Source organism: Harpia harpyja, chromosome 18 (assembly GCF_026419915.1).
Source record: "Harpia harpyja isolate bHarHar1 chromosome 18, bHarHar1 primary haplotype, whole genome shotgun sequence".
Lineage (NCBI taxonomy): Eukaryota > Metazoa > Chordata > Aves > Accipitriformes > Accipitridae > Harpia > Harpia harpyja.
The window spans coordinates 24,562,916-24,588,544 of NC_068957.1; the positions used below are offsets into that span (position 1 = coordinate 24,562,916).

General features: G+C 42.8%; 1 protein-coding gene across 1 annotated transcript; it reads left to right on the forward strand.

The window, feature by feature from the left end:
* Nucleotides 1-10,521: 10,521 nt before the first annotated feature.
* On the forward strand, nucleotides 10,522-21,477 carry ITM2A (integral membrane protein 2A). Its single transcript, XM_052814135.1, has 6 exons — nucleotides 10,522-10,696; nucleotides 14,669-14,800; nucleotides 15,032-15,220; nucleotides 16,614-16,724; nucleotides 17,734-17,884; nucleotides 20,396-21,477. Exons 1-6 carry the CDS (start codon nucleotides 10,613-10,615, stop codon nucleotides 20,482-20,484), a joined length of 756 nt encoding a protein of 251 aa, XP_052670095.1. The 5' UTR covers nucleotides 10,522-10,612; the 3' UTR covers nucleotides 20,485-21,477.
* The last annotated feature ends 4,152 nt before the right edge of the window (nucleotides 21,478-25,629 follow it).

Consider the following 25,629-nt stretch of genomic DNA (forward strand, 5'->3'; position numbering starts at 1 on the left):
TGGCCTCCTGTCTCCTTTTGCGCATGGATCCCAAAGGAATGGTCCAGTTCAGGTGTCCCTCCTGAATTTCACCCTTAGCATCACATTATCTCTAGATCAGAGCGAAGCAGCAAAGGCCTGAACACCGGCTGCTTGCTACGGTCTGAGCGCAGAGAATGAGGTGCTGGATCAGCACATCCATTGCCACGGTCAACCCAATATCATGTTTCCCTACCCCAAACTCCGCAACTCGGCCTGCTGACATCTTTTCAGCAAAACTGTAGGATGACCGCTGCCTGTCGCCCTGCCAAGGAGCGACCAAATTGACCTGGCCAGTATTTCGTGTGGAATATGCCATGCCCGTCGCTAGCCAAGAGCACGAGCTCAGGAGCCTGGTTACGCTGCGAGAGGCAGCCACCGCGGAGGCAGGATCAGGCAGGCTTCCTGCAGGCAGCTGCCTCCCCTGCCCTGCAGCAGGTCCAGGCGTTGGGCAATCCTCTCCTGGGAGCTCCACCCTCGGCGAGGTCTTGTCTTTTTTAGATAAAAAGCCAACACCCTTCTGTGTGGCTTCTTGCGCCAGCTCCTTTTTACAAAACAAAAAAATAGTTGTAAATAATGACTCAGTTGTACCTGTACCCAAACTTTTGCTTTCAGGCATGGTAAATAATTTGTTTCCCTTTATCTGTTTTCTAATTGCAAATGTCAGTATACCCTGAGTAAGGCAGGGACTCAAGGAGACAGTGATGTGCTCAACTTGAGTACACCGAGGATACGCTTCCTTAGCATAAACAGGGCTCCGAAACCACCCTCCCTCCAATGCTGCTGGATGGCTGCAATAACTCACACAGAGGGTCAGAACAGATATCTGAAGGGTAGAATATTTTCAAAGAACACTGGATTTTATGTTATAGCAATACTTCGTTCCCCCTTCCCTGAGTGCTGCCCTGCACCACTTTCCCTCTCGTGCCACTTGTTCTTCTTGCCTCCCCAGCTCTTTCCCATGCCCAGCGCTTTCCCAGCCCCTCCTGTCTTCCTGTTCAGACTAATTAAAACATGGTGAGCAACTTTATTACGAAAACAAATATCTGTGCAATATCTTTAGTGGAATGACCATTTCCAAAGTCCACATAATAGAAACCAGGACTGAGGCTGCACCTTATCCTCTCAGTACAGTAATTGAAGAGAAACTGGCCCCAGCTAGTAGTAATTTTCAATAAGTCTTGAAACAAACCAGACACAGTTCTGCTAATTAAGGTGAAAAAGCAGCTCATCCAAGAAACTGAAGCAATGCTCTCAGCAAGCAGTTCCAAAGACATACCTATCTGTTATATTCTGCATATTTATTTTTCCCAGGAGGTTATACAGGATATAAGTGGAAGAATTTCTAATACTGTCATTAATTTCAGTGGCATCTTTTCCTATCAGAAAACACCATCCAACTCTGCCGAATTAAAGTAGCTAAATTTCAGGAGAGTGGTGATCACACTTGTCACAGGGTTAACTTCGGATTCAAGATGGCATCATCTCCAGGCCTCCAGCATGTGACACGGAGTAAGGGGGACACAGTGGGGGAGATCATGTCCTTCACTAATGGGAATATTCCCTTGGGAAGAAGTAGAAGAAAATAACTTAGAAACAAGGTCATTGTTCTCCTGACAGCCCCATGGGAAACTCTAGTAGTGCTGAGACTGAACTAATTTTCTTGCTGAGCATAACAGGCGTGTGGATGCCACTTCACACAGCAGCAAGAGCAGCAGGCTGCAAACAGTGGAGGCAGCTCTATTTTCTTTGGAGAATATTAGAAATCCCAAGGGAAGAGTCTGTGAAGAGTCTTTAGGCCTTTGGGAAAATGATCCTGTGTGAATTCCCAACACATGGATTTTGAGATTATCGTTGCATGAAGCTGGGCCATAATTTGGTTCCTAGTTTATCCGAACATTACCAAAAGATGAAACATTGCACCATAACTGTATTTCTCTGTGATGCAATCCTTAGAGAAGTGGAAGTAAAAACACTGCTACCTCAGCACAGTTCTTCCTTTAGGGTGACTGCATTGCCACCTCCAAGAAATGGGTCTAAGCACAAAAATGATTGACACTTTGAAAAAGCTACTAAAAATTTAAGAAATTTCTAAATTGCAGAAGAACAGAGATTTCTCTACTTGGACAAAAGAGTCACATTCCTGGAAACTCTTCATGCTATACACTCAGTTGCATAGCAGAGGAACAACCAAGAGTTAGAAATGGGGCAGTGGGAACACAACCTCCTCCACAACACTAGAGTGAAGAGACCTGAAGTTATGAAAGGAATGGAAATGGTGTCAAGGAGCAGAGCCCACGCTGCCCCACTCAGGGGCCAGGTACTAGAGCAGCCACCCCTCCTCTGTGTCCCAAACATATTCCCACTCATCCCCAGAGCTCTGGCTGAGAGCTGTGTCCTACCAGCATCCCAACACAGGATTTTGGGTGTAAATATTCCAATCAGTCCATAATACAGTTGATTTTTTTTTTAGTACTAATTATATGAACCAGAAACTCAGAACATTTTACTTAATCACTGTGTCCACTGCTAAGTGATAAGGTAATATTGCCGTGAGTTGGATATTCCTCCATGTTCACCTCATTATTGAGTGACTGGTCTGACTAAAGCGTGTATTGCATTAATGTATAACACCTAAATAGCCTTGCCGCAGGGTCAAAAATGGCCCCGGGGAGGACTGTTATCTATGAGCAGAGTAAGTGTTGTGTTTGAGAACAGACATGATCTAGTGAGAGGGAGCAGATGATTAGACACATTTAGTGGTGGCCTGGCAGAGTGGCTGATGCAAAGAGCAGCAGAGCCTCAGCCCAAAGGGATGTGGGTAACCTCTGGTCCAGCAGAAACCCCGTGAGGTACGGCCGGGAAAAGTGCCAGGTCCTGCACGTGGGTCAGGAAAAGTCCCTGCCCTGGTACCAGCTGGGAAGCTGCTGGGTGAGGAGCAGCCTTGCTGGGAAGGACCTGGGGATTACAGCAGATGCCAGGCTGAACGTGAGCCAACAGCGTGCTCTTGTCTTCGGTAAAGCAAACCCCATACCGGGCTACATTAGGAGGAGGGAAACTTATTACCCCCTTCTACTCGGTGAGACCTCAGGGCTGCGTTCAGCTTTACTGCAATAGGTGCAGGGCTCTCCTGCAGCTCCAGAAGGACTTAGGGACACCGGAGAGGACCCAGTGAAGGGCAGTTGCAGAAATGCCAAAACCAAACTCCTGTCAGCAGTGCCAGAAGATAGAAACAAGGTGTAATGGCCATAGATCGTGGCTTGGGAGACACAGGTTGGACATTAGGGGAAAAAAATCAGTAGGAAGGTAGTGTAGTACTGGACTGGGTTACCCAGGCAGGTTGGGGAGTCTCCATCCTTAGTGTTTTTCCAAGGTTCAGCTACACAAAACCTGATCTAATGTTGGTGATAGTCCTACCTTGAGTGGGAGGTTGGACTACAAAACAACAGAATTCTCTTCCAACAAGCATTCCCATGTTTCTGTGATCTTAAATTCAGGCCGATGCACACGTCTTTAACATTAACTTGGTGAGATTTCAATATATCCTGAATTGCTTTCCTTAAAAGGACTTTCTTTCTGAACCAGGGAGCTTCATGCAAGAGTGCAATAGAAGAAGAAAACTACCATTTTTTAGGGAATTTCTTAATTCCACTCCTTCAAAACACAAATGCTATTCACTCTGTTGTCTGCTGGAAAGCCAACACATTCAAAAATAGCATCACATGGTGTCCCATCAAAGACTTCTAATATCACCAGGTGTCTCCTCAGTATGAAAGGATTTCTTGGAACAGGAAAATAAAGTATGGCAAGTTATTTCTTGTATCATGATGTAGTATCTATCATATGAACAGAAAACACCTTCTGCAGCAAAACCTGTAGTCTGTAAAAATGGTGTAGACAGTAGATTTACTTTGCCTTAAAATCAAAAGCCATCTTCTCAAAACAAATACATTTTAAAAAATTAACAATCTTGTTAGGATCTGTTTTGACAACATAATATTTCATCTACGTATTAACTTTGTGTAAGTATGTGCTTGTGTCTGTATGAGTGCATGTGTGTGATCGTGTTTCTTCCTCCCTGCACCATAAACTTGCATGTGTGTGTTTGTGTGTGTACGATCACAGGCTTCTTCCTCTCTGCATTGCAAAGAGGAAACGCAAGCTGGGCTCTGCGTCTTACAGAACCAGCTTTCATCTTCACCCAGAAGCAGACACAGCAACTTTGTTGAGGCTTTGCTTCTCGGAGCTATCAGTCCCTTTGCTCACAGATAAATGCTGTAACAGGATACCGCTATCACTTCCTCTGCTCCTTAACAGAAAATCTGCACCCCTTGCACAACTTCTCTGACAATCTGCAGAAAAAAGCAACAAATCTGTTTAACTGACAATATTTGTACTCCAAGCTGCTGTTAGGACAGGTGTTCTGTGGTATTTCTATTTTTGACAGTATAGGCTTCACACAGATGAAAAGGGACACCTGTATTCTAAAAAAATGCCCATAGGAGTAGATGAGGGTGCAGGCAGGTTCATTTTCCATCAGTGCTTCTTTTTTGAGAGTTCGTATTATTTCATTAGGTAAAAGAAAGCAAAAGGGCAGTTCAGCTGGCTGCAAAAATTGATAATGCGTTCTTACTCAAAGGCAAGTATGAGGTTGATTTCTGTTAGCACTAATGGACTGAAGTTTGGTAGGTAAGGTGATATAATAAAATATTTTGTTCTTTAAAGTTCTTAAAAATTAGTTACATTGTTATGATATCTGAAATACATACTTGCTCTTATTTAGACAGAAAAGTGACAGAAAGTAGGGTGCTATTTGCAGGAAAGGTGTCCTATAATTGTATTATAGATAGCTTTTTTACTAACTAGATACTATCAGTTCCAATTCTGAAAAATCCTCTGCATGATTAACCAAACTCTGCTAAATCCCTTGAAAGATTCACCTGTGATTTTTCACCCCAGCTGCAAAACCTTCTATGGCCTCTTAGTGCAGTGCTCAGGCTGGGTGCCTGATTACATCATCTTGTAAATAAGAAAACTCTCCAGCTGGAATGTTGTCTAGCTATAAGTCCTTTACTAATGTCATATTAACAAATATAGCTACTCTATATGCAAGTGGTGTGCATGCAACACACATGGATGTAAACCATCAGACCAAATCAGAGGTCTTGTTTCCTTGGCTTTTTTCGGAACTGCGTCTTCACTGGAAGACTTAATCGATGTGAAACTGGCAATGTGCCTACACAGCAATCATTTATGTAGTTCAGGAGTACCGTCTGGATAGGTACTATTTTCATTAAGCCAGAAAAGAGCTGCCCCTGTGTGCACAGCCATATCAACACATTGCAAAGTAAACCCACACATAACAAGTCAAACAAGCTACACCAGTCAATGCACAGTTTTGACAGTACATTAGGGATCTCTGCCAACACAGCTCTGTTGATCTGGGAACATCTTCACACAGCCGCAGTGTACGTACAGCTCTGGCTTAACTGCATTCGTAGGCAAGCACACGTCGAGCTCAGCACAGTTTCAGACAGCATAGCCAAGCAAGATGTACCCGTGTCCACACTCATCGTTAAACTAAATTCCAACGATGACTGTGCTCACAAGCATGGTCGGCACTGGGTTGTTTTGCTGAAGACGCTGGCCATTGCAGCAATGTCTGCTCAGTCTCGGGTGTAGGTGTGGGCTCTGCCGCTGCCGCGCTGCATTCTAGCAGGCTGGCTGGGACACCACCCCGCAACTCCTGCTAGCAAGTAGAGATTAGGACACAGAGAAAATTCCAAGGATGAATGGGTGAGGTTAACCCCAGCACTTTCCCATTTAGGGTGTCTAACAAGCAACAGCCCCCTGGTCAGCCCACGGTTCTTGCTCAGCCCGGGGGTCCTCGCCTACGGCAGACCCAGGCGGGGGAACGTGCCGCACGGTGCCGCCGAGCAGGGGAGCGAGCTGAGCCTCGGCCAGGCCACCTTGCCAGAGGGAGAATTGCTGCAGCACGCCATCCATAGGGGTGGTTTTGGGGGGGAAGCGTGCCTGAAAGGAAAAAGGGGGAACCTGAGATGATACCCCTAAATGCCAAGGTAAACATTAATCTGTGTCCAAAAATGCATATTTGGTTAGTTCAGTAGAAGGCAGTTTGAGCTTTGAGTGTTTATTGTTTTTCCTCTAATAGTAGTGTTTAGCAAGGCTTTTTTAGACCTGCCAAGACTCTGGGTTCCTAATATATCTCTAGTGTAATTCTGCTTGCCTCACTGCAGTTACGCAGAGGTGAATTTGGCCCTTTAATCTTTTGGGGTTGCTGATCATTCTGGGCGTGCTGCTTGCTCGGCAGATTTTCTGGAGGACTGGAATTTCTTGTGGAATTCTGTTCCGTGAGGCAATGGCTGTGTGGGCAGCGAGTCCTCTTCAACATCGGTCTGAGCACAGCCATTAGAGGATGTGCTCTTGACGCTGTTGCTTAATCGGTAATCTCCTCTTCGTCTCTGTCTCCTTCAAGCTCACTTTTCTGCTCATCACTTCCACAGTTTGTCACTGCAGAGAAAATGGACTCATGACTTTCCCCTGAATGTAAATAGGCTATTTTCCATTTAACTAATATTCCTGTTACAGTACTTTGTAACAAGACAATCAGCAGAAGTGAGTAATGCATGCTTTTTTTTTGCCACAGATATTAATCTAATACTGCTGAAGTGAAGAAAAGCAAGCCAGGCAGCACTGGACAGCATTTGCTGTCCAGAAACAGAGATCCTCAGTCAAGGGCCCAAATTAATCTCAGCCCAGTGGGAAAAACCTTCCTCTGCAAAAGTTTATATTGGCAGCTATCAGCATGACAGCTACATAGTCTGAAATACAGATAGATTCCTTATCAACAGCCTTATAAACAAGAGCAAGGTGGAGAAATGCAAAAGAGGTCCCAGGGTCACTGGTTAGAGGAGGAATGGAGGCAGTGAGTATCAGAGCTAGAGAGTGAGGGAAAACGGGCTGAGGAGATGATGAAGGAGGAATCCTCAGCAAAGAGGTGGAAAAGGACTGGAGGCAAAATGTAGAACTTCAGACATCTGGATAAACATAAACCATCAAACTTGGAGAAGGTCTCCTTTTGTAAAGGAGGAAGTTCGTAGTTTCTCTTTCATTTTTAACAGTCCTACACGACGTATTTATTGTTTACCTTTTGTTGTCCTTCTTTCAGTCATTATGGTACTCATAAAAAAATCAATTGATAGATATAGTGTATATTTAAAACTGTTATTAATTACATGTAGTAATTATTGTTTCTTTACGTGTGCCACCTTGAGTCTGGGCTGGGGCTCAACTGTGCAATGCTCTGTGCATGTATAACGTTCTGTGTAGGGGACAACCCTTGTACCTGTGAACTTGTGCAATGTGCAGTGAGAGCATGAAGTTCATGCTAAGTGAATATGTACTTCAGTACTTAACTATCTATCTAGGTGGATTCAGGTCTAACAAACTTAAAGACATGCTTAACGTTAAGCTGTCAGTGACCATTGAAATGTAAAGCGTGTGCTTACATGTCTTGCCAGACTGTAGCCCTCCTGATCATAGCTTTGTTTGAACTAGAAGAGTATACACCACCGAAGATTATGCACATACGTAGTACCTTCTACTTCAAAGTATTCTGAGAATACTTTACAAACTTGGACAAATATAATATCTTATTGTTCCCAAAAGGTAAGGAAGTATTCTCCTGGCATACACAAGAGGAGGAGATAGATAGACTAAACATGAATGTATTTTAAAGTTTGAGTTTTTAAAACAGTACATTAGAATAGTTAAAAAATTCCTACACAGTAAAAATTAGTTTTAGTGCTATGCAGAATTGCTCAAAAAGATGCTTCAAGTGGCATTATCTGCTGAACCAATGATTAGTCTAGTAAAAGATACCACCTCACCTTACAAACCTTGTTCTTTAATATTCTTACACTGTCTGGGCTACTCACATCATCACTACCACTAAAGAGGGAGGTGTCGGTGTTTAAAGTCACTCTTAAGAAATACAGTTCCCTTCTCTTTGTGAGTAAGCTTAAAGGTAACAGAAGCATAGCCACTATGGCATACCAGTTCACATTTTTGGCCAAATTCCTCTGGTCTCTAGGAAAATCTAGTCTGTGTATTTGTTAATTTTTTAAGCAGTGTTGCTTTAACATTACAAACACCAGAAGGATTAAAAGGATAATTAAGGATAAGGGGATAATCTCTTGCCTTTTAAGGTGATAAAGATGATCTCAGAATAAATACCAGTAAACTAAACCCAGGGTATTCCAGTAGAAAGGAACATCAAAAATATTATGGAATTCAAAAGAGTAAGTGATATTACTTGTTTAGATGTCTTGGGATTTCCAGGCCTAAACTGCAGCCAACATACACAAAAGTCTGAAAGAAAACTAGGCCAGTACTAAGACGATGATGCAAAAGCATTTTAGAAGTGAAGTGCTGGAGTTACCCATGGAGATCTCTAATATTTATTCAGTTGAACGGCCTGATGATTTCAGGATGGTAAAAAAAATCTGAATTTTCTTATGTCTGTGCATCTGAGGATGGAATTTGTCTTCCCAGACCCTGTACTTCAGATTGCAACTGCTCTACAAAACACAGTCAGACTATTGTAGGAGGAGCTTTATTTGGAAGGAATAGTTACTGACTGAATTGAGAGTTATTATTAGGTGTGTAAGGATAGGAAAAAATGTTTGATGATACTGGAATTACTTTCTCCTGGACACTGCACATTTTAAATAAGTTTTGAACATGTTAAAAGATTGTCACAGATGCTACAAATAGAAATGCACAAAGAAAAAAATCATGACATCTTATGAGAGTTCTAGTTTTGCAAATTCAATGAGTGCAGACAAATGTCAAAAAACCTTATATTTTTTAATTTTTCTCTGAGCACAATATTTCAAGCTGTGTCCATCCCTTGCAACAGTTCAAAGAACATAGACAGTGAGCGAGCTGGGATGTACAGAGACTAGTCTTGATAAATAGCAAGGGTCTATTTCAGCTTTATTTCTGTGTTCTTTTTCAAGTAAAGGTGTTGGGGAATCGGAAGATAAAGTCAATTTCTTTAAGCACAAAGTAATGATACTAGATTAAGAAACTGAAAATTATTCATATAATTTATATTCTGACAGGTTGTAGAGTACAGATACAGGAAACATACTTCATCGTTTTTTAAATCTGTGTTTCAGGGACTTTGATGACAGTATGGCTTAACTGATTCCTAACATGCTAAAGCTAGGAAGTATGAAAATTAATTTTTCGCTGGTTTCCTGGTAAAATGAGGTAAAAGTGTTTTCTGTTACTAGACGAAGTCAGGTTAAATAAACATAAAAGACTTTGCTCTTCTCTGACTGAAGTCAGAGTCAAAATTCTTATTAACATGAAAGGGAGCAACATCAAAACTATGATCTTGAAAGGAAATAACAGTAGTATTGCATCTGTAGAGTAACAGGAACATGCTTTGAATGCTGGAATACATGCTGCATTTTGTTTACACTTAGAAGAATTACTTATTGCAATATTTGCATAGTGTTCACTTCTGTTTAATTACAGCAGTCTGCGAGGAAGAGTTCAATGGTGTAGGCACCAGATTCAAACCAGATTTCTTTCTAGAGCTGTAAAGTCAAATTCCAGTGAGACGGACACAGACTTTCATCCATATGAAGGAGAAGATGGTTTCAGACAGTCTCATACATGAAGCCTTTTCTTCTTCTCCCCCTTTGGAGACATGAAATGAACGATGATGCCTTGTCTGCCTCCTTGGCTGTTAAAAATCCCTTAGGCCGTATTTCACAAGAGAAGGGAGGTAGCTTGACTAAAAATATCCCCATCTCCGTGGCACACTGAACGTGGCAGAGCCAGCCTCTCCCAGACTTCAGGCTGTTTTTAGGATGCAGGTCTTTTAAGGTGGGAGTTTGGTCCCTGCCCTTGCCTGTGAAGCTCCCCGTGCAGCTGCATAGCCCCTAACAGGGACAGCCGTGGTGTTTCTAGAAAGCTCCATGAGGATAAAGGCCGCTCCAGCAAGGCCCGCGCAAGGGCCCAGCGCGGCGGGCTCGGCCTCAGCACCGAGGACAGGCGGTGGCGTTTGCCCGGCAGCTCAGAGGACCTTACCCCCTCTTGCAGGGTGCCGCCCTCCACACAAACATGAGGAGAAAAGGAAAAGTTTCGGTCACCCCCAAGCAGTTTATGGCACGTCTCCTTTTCGGGGTCAGGTACTCCGCCCCGCTGTTAATGTCATCAAATTTCTGCTTCGGCGTCGCATTCTGAGGGGAAGGAGGAGGCTTTTAGGGCTGAGACGGGACGCCGGCACCCTGCTCAACGTCCCGACGCCGGGAGCACCCTCAGGCTTTGCCGTTCCCCCGCCGGGGTCTCTTCCCGCCTTTTTTCCCGCTCCGGGACGAGCCCCGGTGAGGCGCCCGGCCTGTAGGGGGCGCTCTTCCCTCCCCTGCCCGCCAGGCGGTGCTCGGCGGTGAGGCGGGGCGGGGCGAAGCGGGAGGGAGGGCGTGGCCAGTTCAGGTCGCCCCGCCCCGCCGCCCGAAGGCTCTTCAGCAGGGAGGCGGCGGTGCGAGGTAGCGGCGTCATGGTGAAGATCGCGTTTAACTCTCCCTTCGCCCAGAAGGACGAGCCGAAGAAGGAGGCGGCCGAAGCGCTGGTGGCCGATAAGGTGCGGGGAGAGGGGTCTCTCCGTTGTCGGGAGGAGGGAGGCCGAGGGACGGCGGCGGGGAGAAGCGAGGGGGGGGGAAGCCGCCGCCGCCGCCGCCATCTTCTCGCAGAGGCTGCGGGTCGGGGGAAGGCAGCCGGCAGTTTGTGGAGCCTCCGGCGCGCTTGGCGGTTCTCCGCCACCGCTCCCTTCGGCGCTGGGGCAGCTTTCCAGCGTGGGGGAGGCCGCTCGGCGGTTTGCCCCGGGGTGGTGGTGCGGGGGGGGGGGGGTCGCTTCCCTCAGGGCCGCCGCGGTGAGGGGGGTGCCGGGGCGCCCGCCGGGCCGTGCGGGTGTGAGAGGGCCGGAGCGCCGTTGCGGCGGTTTGCGGTGCCCTCGGCACAGCCATTTTCCCAAGCCGGCTGCCGCTCGGGAGGCCGCGGGCGGTGCTGAGCTGCGGGCTGGCGTGACATAGCCGGGTCAGCTTCGGGCCCGCACGCAGGGGGTAGGCCCGGCTGTTTATCTCGGAGCTGAACCGCTGCCAGGGCCGTGTTTCCTGACGGGGTTTTAAACGCTCATAGGTCGCCGGTGGGTGAATCCTACGCCCTGGCGAGCTCCGGGGCTCGGCTCCGTCCCGGAGCCGCGGCCAAGCCGGGGAAAGGTGCAGGGAAAGTGCCGTGTCCTCGGCCGCAGCCTGGTTGTCTGTCCCGTGTCCCCCCCTCAACCAGGGAAGAGCAGGTTTGCAGCAGCGTCTTCCAGGCAAACAAAGTGGGTTAGGGCTCATCCTCGGCTCGCTGCTGCTCTGGAACTCTCGTAGGCAGCGAGTTGGAGAACGGCGCTGTGGTGAGGTGTCTGGGCTGCTGGTATGTCTAGCTTAAATTAAGAAACCTGCCATAAAGGGTTTTAAATAGAAACCCAGGCAAGTACTCTGTGGTTGGCTTTTCCTTCCTAACGGGTTGCTGTGTCGCTGACTTGAATTGAACTTTCCAAATCCGTGGGATGCTTTATGTTGAAGATGTCTTGCTTAGCTGCTGATGTTTTTAGTCAGATGAAGATGATCAGCGTCTAGGTAAATAAATCAGTAGCTCTAAAGGAGGAATATGGGATGCACCGAGTTTATTTGTAATCGGGGAGTAAGAAAATTTAAAAAGCCAACAACAAAACTTGTGGAGTTGGACTCTAGGGTCTTTTTTTTTTTTTTTTCTTTCCCTTCCCTCCCCCCCCCTCCTTCTAAGCTGTAATCAGGAAAGCAGCTTGCCTTCCAGAGTACGGAGCCTCTGCCTCACCTGAAATAGCCTCCCTTTAAAAGGGGAAGGGGTGCAGAGTGGTGTTATTGCTCAGTGGACTCTTTTGAGCTGGAGGAGTGGTACGTGTGCACAGTTAATACAGTAGCGCCGAATTACTAGATCAAGAGGAGGGGGAGAAAGCAGCAAAACAGGGTAGATAGAGGACTAATTCAAATTTTGAAAATGTCATTAGTCTGTCCAGTTCCTTGGAGGACAAACTTATCAGCTATTCCTGAGGCAACGTGTTATACATATTTTTACTGCCCCTCTACCATGCAAGTTCTGAGCATAATAGTTCTAATATACACTTACACCCTTGCTTCTCCTCTCATGATAGCTGCTCTTCTCCTCAATGTAGAAGCTACTCATGCTGTTTTGTTATACCTGTCACAATATTCTCCATGTTTGCACATGTGGATGGGGTTTTTTAACAACTCTTCACTCTGACTTCAGGGCTTAGAGTTGCATTTAAACATCAAGTTCACAATTTTACTCCAAGACAAACTTGTTCTAGTGCTTGTTAATGTCTCGTTTTGCTGGAATATTTGTGCAGCGCAAACAATCTTAATGGCTAATGTTGGCTGAAACAGCATAATAAAAGTCCCCTAGAATATCCACACAAAACACTTGAGCTTGCAGAATACTCTCCCTGCAGATTCTTTGGAGCTGACTGTGTCAACAGTATCTCTTGAGCTAGCTGCAGATGTTAACGCAAGTGATTTTTCTTCTCCTCTCTTACTCCTAGTTTGCTATGCTTGTTACTGTGCGGTTTAGAACTGCATTTTCTTTGCAGGTTTTTTATGACTTATTATTTTTCAGCAGAGGCTTTGTAACCTACTGGAGTGGAGTCATGCTATTGTGTTCTCTTATCAGCGCTGTCAACTATTCTCAGATTCAGGCTGCCTGCATTGCTTCTTAAATGATAAATACCTTTGCTTTGTTTGAAATATGTGTAGTGCAAGTGTAGCTAATTACGTGTCGACATCATCCAAGTGCTAGGATGTCTGTAGAACGCCTGCTGCGGACTGTTGTGTTCAAGTAATAATAGGTTAGGTGAGTAAGTTACTGAAAGGTGTAGGTGAAGGTGGCAGGATATGAAGGCAACAGAATTGGTCTTGATCTTAAAAGCCAGTTAACAGTGACGGATGGTTTTCACATAATGGCATATAAATGTGGCATAATTCTGACTTGAAACTAGTTGTGTTTGGTTTTTTGGTTTGTTTTTTTTTTTTTATTGACAAATGCTTAACTAGCCAATTGTAGTGGCTTATGTCTTGCTGAACCAACATTTTTCTGTTTGGAGGATGCGAGAGTGGAATGTAGGAGTATTGACTTTCGCAAAACAGCTTGTTTTTTGTTTCAATACTTGCATAGCTGATGCATTTGACTTTTACACTGCTACATCTTGCTGAGCATGGAAATATGTGCACCCTTTGTAATAATACTGTGGCTTGTTGTCATCACAGGTCACTTAATATATTTATGTTCTTCAGGAGTGCAAATAGTGCGACCCAAATAAAGAAAGGCCATGGAAGCTGCTGTGCTAAATCTAGCTACTGACTCTAGGAACAATATGAAGGAAAAGATCTTTTGCTGTGAAATCCAGTTTTTCTTCCTGACCAGTACAAAGAGCAGGTCTTGGAAGTGAGCTGCTAAATACTGGAGTCATGAATCATTAAAGGGATATACTTGACCAAATATATAGATTAGGGAATGTCTTTTCTGACTGTTTAGTATTTGGCGGTATTTTTGCTGTTCTTATCTCAACTTGGCTTGTGTGAGCCTTTCACCTGGAAGCCTAGAAAGGCACTGAAAGAACTCTTGAGTGTTAAACTTGCCATTCAGACACCACCACTAACTTTGCAATTGGTGTCACACAACTCATCACCATGTTCCGTGATGGTGATAGTACTTGCCTTTGGATGCAGTCATCTTCTGTTTGAGAGAACACTGGAGGCGGGGGGAAACAAGTCACTGAACTAAAGAGGTAAGCTTCAGGCTGCTAGGAAAAAAAACTTCCCTGGGACTTGGTTGGAGGAAAGAGTATTTTGAAGCTGCAAGGTAGGATGTACCACAGGGACTTATTTTTATTCGGCATAGTTTGAAGCTGCATTTAAGCTGATGAGTGGTTCTCTTTAATAGTGGACTTCACTTGTGCATATTACAAGTTCTAAAACCTGAATGTGTGACTCATGTTGGATGTCTGTTCCACAGCTAATAGACAAAGTTGTATCTTCACTTTTTCTGTTAGTCCAGGTTTGTAAGGCAAAGTTATCTTAATGTAGCTGTGACAGCAAGAGGAGGATAGGAAATAGGCTTTTGGGAAGAGGCCTGAAAACATTGTGTACCTTAAAATGAGCTTGCTCTACAAACCTTGCTTTCCTTGTGCTGTATTGCAGCTGCAGCACTGTATCTTTTGTTACAGTTATTTAAATTTCTTACACCTCAAATAGTTTCTGGGTAACGGTTTGTCTAGAAAGCATCCTCTAACTAAGAATATATCCTCTTTCAATGCTGTTTGAAAACTGACCTTTATGTGATGCAGTAGTATTTCATGTAAGTGTTTTCTTATTATATGATGCTTGACTTACAATTCTCACTGCACACCTAGAAGAAATGGAAGATGGTAGGTCAAAGTGAAGCAGTAGGTAACAGCTTAATTTAAATTCAGAGCAGCTATACTTTCTAAGTTCTCATCCCTCTTTATTTAAAGGATCCAGAAGTTGCTACACATGGAGGTGAAAACTCGTCTGGAAGATGTCTGTTGACTCTGCTGGGTCTAGCGTTCATCTTGGCAGGAGTTGTTGTCGGTGGAGCCTGCATCTACAAGTACTTCATGCCTAAGGTAATGTGCAAGTTCCTTTTTCTTTAAGCATCACTGAATAAAAAAAGTGTAATTATAAATAGATTAGTACTGTAATAGAAAACCTTCAATAACTGGGACATGAAGACTGCTGTGTCCTTTATAAAATCTCCAGGTGTGACAGACCTGTGCTTTGTTATAGCATAAGAGTTAGAAATAGAGTTTTAAAGCGACATTTGCTATAAAAATAACTAGCCTTGCCCTTACTTTCAGCATAAGGTGTACCGTGGTGAAATGTGTTACTTTGAAAATGAAAATCGTGATCGTGCGGTAGAACCTTATTTCCTCCCTATTGCTGAAGAAGCTGACATTCGAGAAGATGATAACATAGCCATCATTGATGTACCCGTTCCAAAGTTCTCAGACAGTGATCCAGCAGCAATTGTTCATGACTTTGATAGGGTGAGTATATGTGAAGCCATAAGAAATAACTAGTCTTATTGCTCACTGGGAAACTGTGGAGTGGTTGGTAATCGTAACAGCTCCAGGGTTTTAATTCTTGAGACCTTTAAAGCTTACTGTCAATGCAAGCTTCTCTTTGGGGGTGGGTTTAAGTGCGGGAAATCTGACCCTTTTAACACTATCATAGTAGACTTAACACTCCCCCCTTGCAGAATGTTAGAAGAGTTCATACTCACAGTGACTCTAACTGGATTGTTTCTCAGAACAATGCATCTCGGTGCTATGCAACTTTAAATATTGTTGCCCGTCGGATGTCTGGAAGTGACACTTGCTAGTTGGTCAAGAATTCTACATAAATGAAAGTGAGGGTAGGAGAACAGTGTAAATCTGAGTTGAGAAATGGGGAAACTGGGGATTCAGTCTTAAGATTCTGCCAGACTGTGTTAGAGCAAAACATAGAATTCCAAATAAGTGTGGGCCTTGGATAAGTGAATTGAAAAATCACTTCAGGTGGCTGAAACCTGGAACTTGAAAATGCTGTGTTAGTTGCATGTAGTTTCTCTAAAGCAAAGATGAGAGGATGGTTGTAATTTGACTTTTTTATTCAAGGTGCGTCAATAGTATTAACAGTTATCCTTAGTCAGCTGTAAAAGCTGTCACAGGTTGCTTGTAAATCAAACCTTGGCAATGCAGATAGGATCACAGTAAAGACTAGAACTGACCTCTGTACATGCTGCCTTTAACAGTAGCATGGAATGCCACAGAGCCAAGCTGTGCTACCTGTGTTTGCAGTATTTGCAGCTTTGATCTGTGTTGTCTTGACAGAATCTTGGCTATAACTTAAAGGATTCAGGCAACTTAAGAACTTCAGTTGATTCTGGCTAAGTGCTATGCAAAGTCGTAATAAAACAAGTAGACACCTTGATAATTCTAGTGTCTGCAGTTCTTGCACTCGGTGGTAATGCTGATGTGACTTTCTAGAGACGAGTACTTTTTCTGAAGAACTATTTCCAGGGAATGATTGCTTATCAGCAGTTGGATACCTTTTGCTTGCACTGTGCTTAATTAGACTTCTTCAGTTATGAGAGCATACTGCCAAATACTTGCTCTGTATTAATACAAACTGTACTCATCTAGAATTATGATAGAAACTGCTTTTATAGTCAGCTCTGACTGCTGTACAGAAGTCCTGTTGTAAACCATAGCTATAACCACTGTGTTTCCAGAAGTGGTAATAGCTAAGTTCTTACACTAGACAGTTCCTGAATGCATTGCTTTGATACTAGCTGCGCATGATCTCCAGCTTTTTGAGCTTTCTTCTTAGTCCTCGTAGAACTGTGTCCTAATAATCAAAGGGCATGCTTAATTAATTGAAAAATTGTTTTCAAAACAGCTTTTGACAGCGTATCTTGACTTGCAACTGGGTAACTGCTATGTGATTCCGCTGAACACATCCATAGTTATGCCGCCAAGGAATTTGATGGATCTCTTCGCAAAACTGGCGGTATGTGGAAACTTTACTGTTTAGTTATGCTGACAAGATTGCTTTTGATAAGAATGCTGGGTTTTGCTCCTGAACTACAGTCTCTTGCTAGAACAGTCCTCTTGCCATCAAAGTACATAATCCCCCTGGCTCAGTCACTGTACTGAAGTTAAGGCCAGCTGTCAGTGTATATTATGTTGAGTAGATTCATGCTTAATGCTCTTATTAATACCTAGCTTTATGAAAGCTGAAAGCAACTAGCAAATAAGGTTAAATTTAGCTATTATAAAGGAATTTGATAAAGCTCCAAGTATCACTGAAAGCCTAAACCTGAAAGTTACTACCGGAAAGCTCACTTGCCCCATGAGAGTTTTAATGAAAAGAACAATGCGAACTTGTTGTTCTGCTTTGTTTGCACTGTAGTTATGAGCTCACTGCAAGCATTTTGACTCTTCAGTGACTAAAACTGGTATTTTTCCAAGATGACTTATGGGTCAAGTTGATAGAGCTTGCTGCTACTTCCAAATTAAATGCGATACTGAGCTATTGTGTGTCTAATGTACTTTTTTGAAAAGTCATTGACTCCTCTACACCTAGTGCTAGAGGCCACCTGATCTAGTTTAGCTTGTTTTGTTTTTTCTTTTTTTTTTTTTTTTTTTACCTTCATGAAAACAAACTTTAAGTGTGTCTCCCTGCCCCTATTTTTAGGAGTTGGTCGTGAAGGGTGGGAAGCTGTTTCAATAGTGCTGTGATCTTCTGGTGAAGACTTAACTTTTGTATGTTGCACTGCTTTTTTTTTTTTTTTTGTATTAGAAATATATTGCCTCAAACATGGAAAATTTCGTAATACTTTGTTTCTCCTCTTTTAACTGCAAACTTTGTTGCACACCAAGACTAGCATATCTTAGTACTAAAAAGAAGGAAAGTTGAAATCTAGTGCTTGAAGCCCTTCCAAAGCAAAGAGTAAAACGTAGGGATGTTTGTCCATTGTTAGCAGAATACTGTATCTCAAGGTTTTTTTCTCTTTTAGACTGGCTCTTACTTGCCTCAGACCTACCTAGTCCGTGAAGAAATGGTGGTTACAGAGGAGATAGATAATGTGTCTGATTTGGGTATCTTCATCTACCAACTCTGTGTTGGAAAAGAGACATTCAGACTTCAGCGCAGAGACCAGATAATAGGTAAGTTCCCTTCAGTAAAAAAATAAATCTGTTGTTCAAGTAGGGAAGGGGTAAATAACTTAAACCTTCGGAGTTCTTAGACTTAGAAATCTGTGAGTGTTCAACATGAGCTGAGACTACTCATAGAACTGATGGGTGTTTTTCCCTGCTTTCAAGTATGTAGCCAACATTTCATTCGAACATGGTGAGAGAGAGAGTTTCAGTTATGGAATTAGAGGTTACATGCCCAAACCAAGTTTGAGCTTAAGCCTATTTTCTGTTCCATCTTTTGGTCGAAGTTGTAGGTTAGTTTGGCCCCAAAATTCATACAGTCATCTGATAATGTGAGTCTCTGTAGGTGCAGCTTAGTCTATCACTGTCCTATCTAAAACTGAGTTACAGGAGCACCAAGTAAAAGCATTATCTACTAGTTCACTTGCTCTGGAAAAAAAAAAAAAAAATTTAACAACTAGCTCTGGACATCCCAGACTTCCTCTCTAAAAGAGGAAGAACACTTCATAGTAACTTCTGAGCTCTGTTTCTTTATTGCCTGTCTCCTCATGCCACCCTGCTGCCATTCTGTGAAAAGGATTGAATTTGAGGTGCCGGTGGTTTGACATACTGGAAGGAGGTCTGGAGTACAGAAATCTGATGCTATGCATTTTAGTTCGCTGTAGTTCTCAAAGCATTTCATAGTTTGCTGCTCTCACCAAACACATAGTGAACTAATCCTTTGTCAGTTACAGCCTTTCAGAATGCAAACATTTGGTTTGTCAGAACTCTCTGCTCTGGTTTTCCTGCCAAGCTCTTAGGCAAGAGTTTCCTCAGCCCAGTTACAGCTAGCAGCATCAGGAGCCACATCTGCTGTTTGCTAGAGACTACATCCTGTTACTAGATGGAAGGCTTTGTATGTGGGAGCGTAAAACTGGTCCTGTGTAGCTAACGGTGTAGGGCATGCGAAGAAACAGTAGATGTTGCCTTTATGGAAGGGAGAGGCATGTGTCTCTTAGCTGTTGCGAAGATGCTTTTCTGAACAAGTCTAAACTCACTGCTGCTGTGAGTGAAAGACTGTAGTCTACAGACAATACTGCGAAGAGTGTTTATGATGTTTCCTTAAATCACCTTCCTATACCATGTTGTTCACATTGCTGCATAGCAAGACTTTACAGAATATTTGCACAGAAGGATACTGGTAAATAGATAATGCTTCTTGGTACAGTTTCTGTTCTGTAACTAACCTTGTTTGCCCTTGTGGGGGAGGTGGGCAGGGAATCTAGTCAAATGGAAGACTGCTGCTGAGGAGAAAATTGTTCAGGGACAAGGCTTGTCTCACCTTCCAGATCAGATTTCTAGCATGCCTTTCTTCTAGTGTGTGCAAGCCATGCGCACATAAATAATTAGACTAAAATGGATAAACTCCTGTAACTGCAGTGTAGAAGTCGTCTTGTTCAGCTGGTGCTGCATTGGCGCTCAGATTTTGTAGAGTTCGTGGGTTCATCTGTTAGACCAAACTGACCTCAGGTTCTGTAGCAGTTCCCTGGAGTTGTAACTGAAGGCATGTGAGAAACTGGACAGGTCATCCTGACTGTTCGATGACATACCCAGTTAGATAGCCATTGGAAACTTCTTAGCTTTTACAGGCATTAAGATTGAGTTGAATTGAAGGACAGCCTGTATTTCAAGTGTTTATAAACTAAAGCAGTGCCCTGCTGGGTTTGGTTTAAGAGCTAGTGCTTCTAGACTAAAGTGGAGAGCTTCTCTTGCTTACTCTGAACAATTCTCTGCTTATTAAACAAGCTATAAATCTTTCTTCTCTGATTGTTGTATATTGAGGTGCTTTAGTTGAGCAGCTTGTCTTTGATGGTAGGACTACTATATTCTTGTCTCCTAGTAAAGAGTCACAGCTGATAGAGCTAAACTGCCTGTGTCGGATCCAACGCTGGCATGTCCCAAAATAGAGAAAATCACTTTAATAGTGTTAGGAAAAACTTCAGTAAGATCATCAGTTGAGTGGCAAATCCTCACAGGGCTCCCATCAAGGTGAAGACTGCTCTATAGAAGCACACTCTGGGTGGGGAGAAGTGCTGATAAAGAACTAGGGCTCTTTTCTGCACCCTTTCTGAGTTTTTAAACTCTTTCCCTGTAATTTCAATCTGCTTTGCTTTTCATTTTCTTTGTGTTTAGGAAGAGCTATGAGAAACTTTGATCTATTTTTTGATGTATTTATTGTTGTCTCTTCTGTCACTAAAATGGTGGCAGGGATACTATTTAAAAAAAAAAAAAAAAGTGCTTGCTTGGTTTGTCCCCTGTGTTGTATGTGACCCCCTCTCTTGTTACCATTCTGAAAATGAGGGAGGCTTTCTGATAGAAAACAAACTGATATCAAGTTCTAGTGGCAATTCATGGCTGTAGAAACACTATGTACTGAATGATTGTATCTTGCTGCTGTTCATAATGATACAAAAACTGTAAATACTTGCTGCTGGGTTATAGATCTGCTTTATTTAGGCTCTCACCTTCTCTCGTCCCCAGGTCTGCAGAAACGTTCAGTGGAGAACTGTCATTCAATCAGACACTTTGAAAACTCTTTCGTTGTTGAAACAAAGATCTGTCAACAGTGAAGGGTGTTGGATGGGAGGTGACTAGTTCACACCTTTATTGAGAAGTCTGAGCATTAGACATTGACTTCTTAAATTAAAATGTGCAGTGATAATCAAAAGCCTTATGCATTTTCTGTGTATTGCTTGTATTTCAAAAGACAAAGTCACCATTTCAGCTTTCTTTGATCCTTGGTATAACTTTTTAGTTATCTCATGTAAAACTTAAATTTGAGTAAGGTTTTTTTAGAAGGTTAATATCAGTTTATCTGTTGAATGTGTTTGATTTAGTGTAATCTGGGAATGGCAGAAAAATATATATATATATATATAAAAATGTTAACCAATTCCTTGGCTGGAACCAATTCTGTTCACCTTAACTTTCACAGAATGATTAATATTAATAATCTGTGGTTTGCACATCTTGTGTAGTTCTGTAGAATAGCTCTGCACTCCGTATCCTGGCTAAAAAACCTTCTGATGTGTATCATTAAAGGTTTATTTTAACTACCATGTGTGAAGCATGTAAAATCCAACCTCAGTGATCATAAACCTTTAACACTACCCTATTTCATTTTGTGCAATTACTGTATTGAATTTGTATGTATATTTGGAACCTTCCCCGAGCTTACGTTTAATTCTTCTACCTTTGTTTGGTTTTGTGCTATTTAGTTGTTAGATTCAGATAGAGTTGCTCTTAAAGCTTGTCAGTATTTTTGGTTATGAATTTGTTTATCCTGTAACTTCCTATTTCAAGAATCTGTTCTGGTATAGCTCACTTGTGAATGTGACTGTAGTTGTAAACTTAAACTACTCTGGCTTATATAAACTTTTTAGATCAACTTTTTATGAGCAAGTAGCGTTACTACTGCAGTCGGAGCATTGTTCCTTTTTTGAAAGCTGCAGTATAAAGATAATGAAGAGTTAGTGTCCTGCAGTTGATGAACTTGAGAGTTTTATTAAGGGACTTTATATTGGCATAAATTCTGCAACCCTATAATAAATGTTTCTCTAAAACTTTGGTGTTTGTGTGACTTCATGGTGCTCAGAGGCAAGAGTGCAGTATGCTGGTATATGGCCCACGTGGGAGAAGTGATGGTTATAGGCCTGGGGCAGCATGCAGTGCTGTCCCCTCTTACCCTCACCTCTTTTTCAGCTTGTGAAGCCCAATTTCCTCTTCCTGTTGTTGTGGAAATACTTTGTGGTGCAAAATGAACTTGGGCAACAGAGGGAAGAAAAGACATCTTGCTTCAGACTTGATCCCCCAAGGGGCAATTCTCAGTGATGTTTAGTGCTGTGAACTGAATCCATTGAGCAGAGTTCCTGGCATGTGGGCAGTCAGTTGTGGTATAGCAAAGGAAAGATGCATTCTGTAAGTCATCCATTTGAACAGTGGTGTTGATGAGGCTGGTGATTAAAGGTTTGCTTGTCTTATTAACACTGCCATAAGTATACAGAGAAGTCTTTTTAGCATATCATAATAGACCAAGGCAGCAGAGGGTTAATTAGCAACTTACTGTAACACCTTTCAGCATTTACCCATGAGTTTTGCTGAGCTTTAAGCTCAGAGTTAGGAGAGTGCTGTGGTGAAATTTCTTTGACTGGTTCTCAGAGAGCTAAAGTGTGTACTGAACCTTTCTGGCTTTCCTGGAAAGTGACTTGGACTATACAGCTGGCATTAAAAGAGTAAGCAGGCTTTCTGTGCTAAGAACTGGGAAGTGAGAAGTGACTACAGGAGTAGCTGCTCTCAGTCATTGTTTATGAAACTGTGCAGAGGAAGGGAGTAGAGCACAGCTCCTGGGCAGTAGGGGATTCTGCTGCCTTGTCTTGGAAACTAATGCAGCTCTTCTCCTGAGGTGTATGGCGAGGCAATGCAGAGGATGTGTCCCAAAAGTAGAGCTTTGGTCTACTTGGCTCTAAAATAGTAAGTGTAGGAGAGTATTTCACTATGTACTTAAATTTTCTGAAATAGAATGCTGTAGAAAGCTCTTAATTATTGTCACTGAGAGTCAGGTATGCTTTACTGAAACAGGTCTGTGTTACTGGGAGAAGTAGCTGCACTGACAAGGTCCTGCTACAGACTTGCATGTGCTTGGGCAAGTTACCATCATCGTGATTTCCTCCTCCTCCAGATTGTCTGAGAGGATAACCAGGGTGGGTTGGCTGTCTTGTTTGTTTTGGTAGTCTTGAGTGGAAGGGTTTGGAACTGTTAGTTGCAGAGCACAAGAAGCATCTGCTTGCAGTGTTAAGGTTTGACTTTCCTGAAAACAAAAAATACGAATTCTTCCTTCCAGCTCTGAGCGACTGTGCAGTGGATGGCTCTCGCTGTACAAGCCTTTAACCTGCTGGCTACCTTAAGACATGTAACAGGAATGCTAGACATGCTTCCAGATTGAAACTGTTTCAGCCTTTTACCTTTGTCTGGTAAAGATTTTAGAAGAAACGAAGTCCGTTCCTTAAGAGCTTATTAGATGTTCTAGGCAATAAGCCAAGATCTATTCAAAGGAGCAGATTGTTCTTACCTGCTTGGTGCTCTTGCATGGAGAAAGTAGCTGAAGTTTCGGTCATGTGTGTGGTGTGCTAGGCTTATTATCTGTCCCTAATCATTTTATGCTGGGGGAGGGCATTCAGATCAAAGGACTGCAGTTTTAAGGTTGCTTCTGTGAAAACAGCTAGTACTCCTGGGATCTTCTAATGCTGTCTCTCAGTTTGAGTAGCTCCTGTGTTCAGCTGGTCTGTAGGAAGCAGGAGAAGAGGGCGTGAGCCAGAGGAATCCTTTGCACCAGTAGATGGCACAGGCAGCAAGCGCTTGGGCGTAAAGTATGTGTAACTGATAAAAACTTGGTGTATTTATTCTAACATACAGGTTTTCAGGTATTTTGCCAAAATTAAACCTAAAAATGGTTTGAGGAAAGCTTCCTCTAGGTGGTGTTCAGTGTCTTTGCTTAGTTTTTATCTATAGTAAAGAACATTTTTGTAATACAACTGTAACCTGTGTAAAAACCCTATTAGATATCTGAGTAAGACTGTGCTTCAAACATGGGTGTGGTAACTGAAGGGATAACACTACCGAGATGTAAATGCGAACTTATTTGCTGTAGTACCTTCTGTTTACAGGTGTGCTTACTGAAAAAGCAACTGGTGTGCACAGGACAATCAGCAGTATCTGTGCACTTGCTTATTGACAAATTATCTTTATGCTAGCTTGCAGGTTATTTTTCTGACACAGTATATTTTAGATATAAGTTTTAAATACCTTTATGAATGTTAAGCTGACAGTCCAGCACTTTGGATGATTCTTCTTCCAGCATTACATGTGAGGTTTTTTCAAGTTTAAATACTCTAATTGGAAAGACACATGAGAAAAATCACAGTTAAGAACAGACTTGAATTTGTTACTTGGAGGAGATGCTGTTGACCTTTGCAGAAGCCTGATGGCTTTCTGTCTGAGTGTGACTGGTAAGATGTGGGCTGCTGGTGGTGGTGTGTATGTGACAGAAACTTCCATTAGAGTAGGTGCTAGTCTACACTGGAACTTCAGAGTTTCCTCCAGTCTGACTTTGTAAAAATTCATAGGAATTAAACTGTTATTTGCATATATGAATACCTTGAGATGAAGATCCAGGGAATTAAAAATGGGGACAGTGCGGAGACCTTTGAAAGACATACCAAGGCCTCAACCTGGTATGAAATAGAGCTTTAGCACCTCAGACTTGATAAACTGGTTGTCTAAAAGTGAGACATTTTTCACAATAAGCTCAAGTCTGTACTGTGGACTGTTGCAGCACAGCCATGCTTAGTATGGTAGTGAAAAACTCTCACCTCACACCCACAGCAAAAGTTGCAGTGTATATATGCAGATGCCTGGAAGATAGAGAGCCTGCTAGGACTTTAGCAAGACTGGACTGACTTCTGTGGACTTCATTAGTTCCTGGCATTACAGGGAAAGCCACCAAAAATACAGATGTGCTCAGCAGAGTTTATGGTGAATGATGGCAGAAATGTCAGAGCACTGAAATTGGCTCTGAATTTCCCTGAGAAAAATTCTGGTTTACTATTTTTAAATCATCCTTTTATGTCTGGGATTTGTTCTTCCCCGAGTGCTTCAGCTCTGCTTGCAGCAGGGTGGGCTGAATTGGGCAGTCCCTTTGTTAATGATCGAGCAGCTGTCAGCTTTAGATTTTGTAGGTTGATGCTTTTGTTTCTTGGTCTTCTCTGAACTACTCAGGAAGGTTAGAAAGAAAGAAAAACATTATGATGTTTAACTAAAGACAGCCTCTTCCACCCTACCACTTCCCCGATCTGCTGCATTTCATCTTGCATTCTCCTAACATGCCCCAAGCTAAAAAAAAACCAAACCCTAGAACAGAAGAGAACGTTTGTGGGGCCAGAAAAAGGCAGTCCACAAAGCCTCTGCAGTGGCACAGTAGCTAGCCATGCGGCTGAATTACCGCTCTGGGAAGTCTGAGCTCGAGGTCGGGCTTGGAAGGATTAAAGCTGCTTTGACTGTCCTAATTTTAAGCCGTGTGGGGGATGGCTTGGCTGCCAGCTATGGCACAGAGCCCAAATGCTAGCACTGATTGAAGCTTCGAGACTGCAACCAAAATAATTATAATATGTATAATTACAGTCACATTATTTCATTAAAATTATTTCTTCGTTATGTGTATATATTTGTGATATTATCTAGGCAATATGAATGGGTGTATTTCCTGCCTTGAGAATAATTAGACTCTCCACCTAGCACTCCACCTCCAAAGGAAATTATTTCTTATAGTGCAACTATTTTGTTTACTTAAGTGTATTTTTTCTCTGTTTGTCCTGCGACACCTCCGAGTTCTTCATTAACAAATGTGAAAGTGAATTTACTGTCTTAAAAGTCATTCTGACTGTGGATGTAGAGGTTGTGTGTCTGTTACAGAAGCATTCAGGTTCTCATGAGCTGTTCCATTTTAGGGCTTGTTGATGGTTGAAGCTGTTCTGGGTTAAGCCTGTGTGTGGACACCTGATTGTGGAACAAGGAACTTCCTACAAACCTAATCCTTTGTTGGAGTGGAACCAGGTGCTTGTATTCTGGAGTGAGAGTGCCGGCATGTGGGATTCATCAGGAATCGATCCATGGATAGGTAAACCTACAGTTTCCACTTGATGATCAAAAATCCCTGGGGA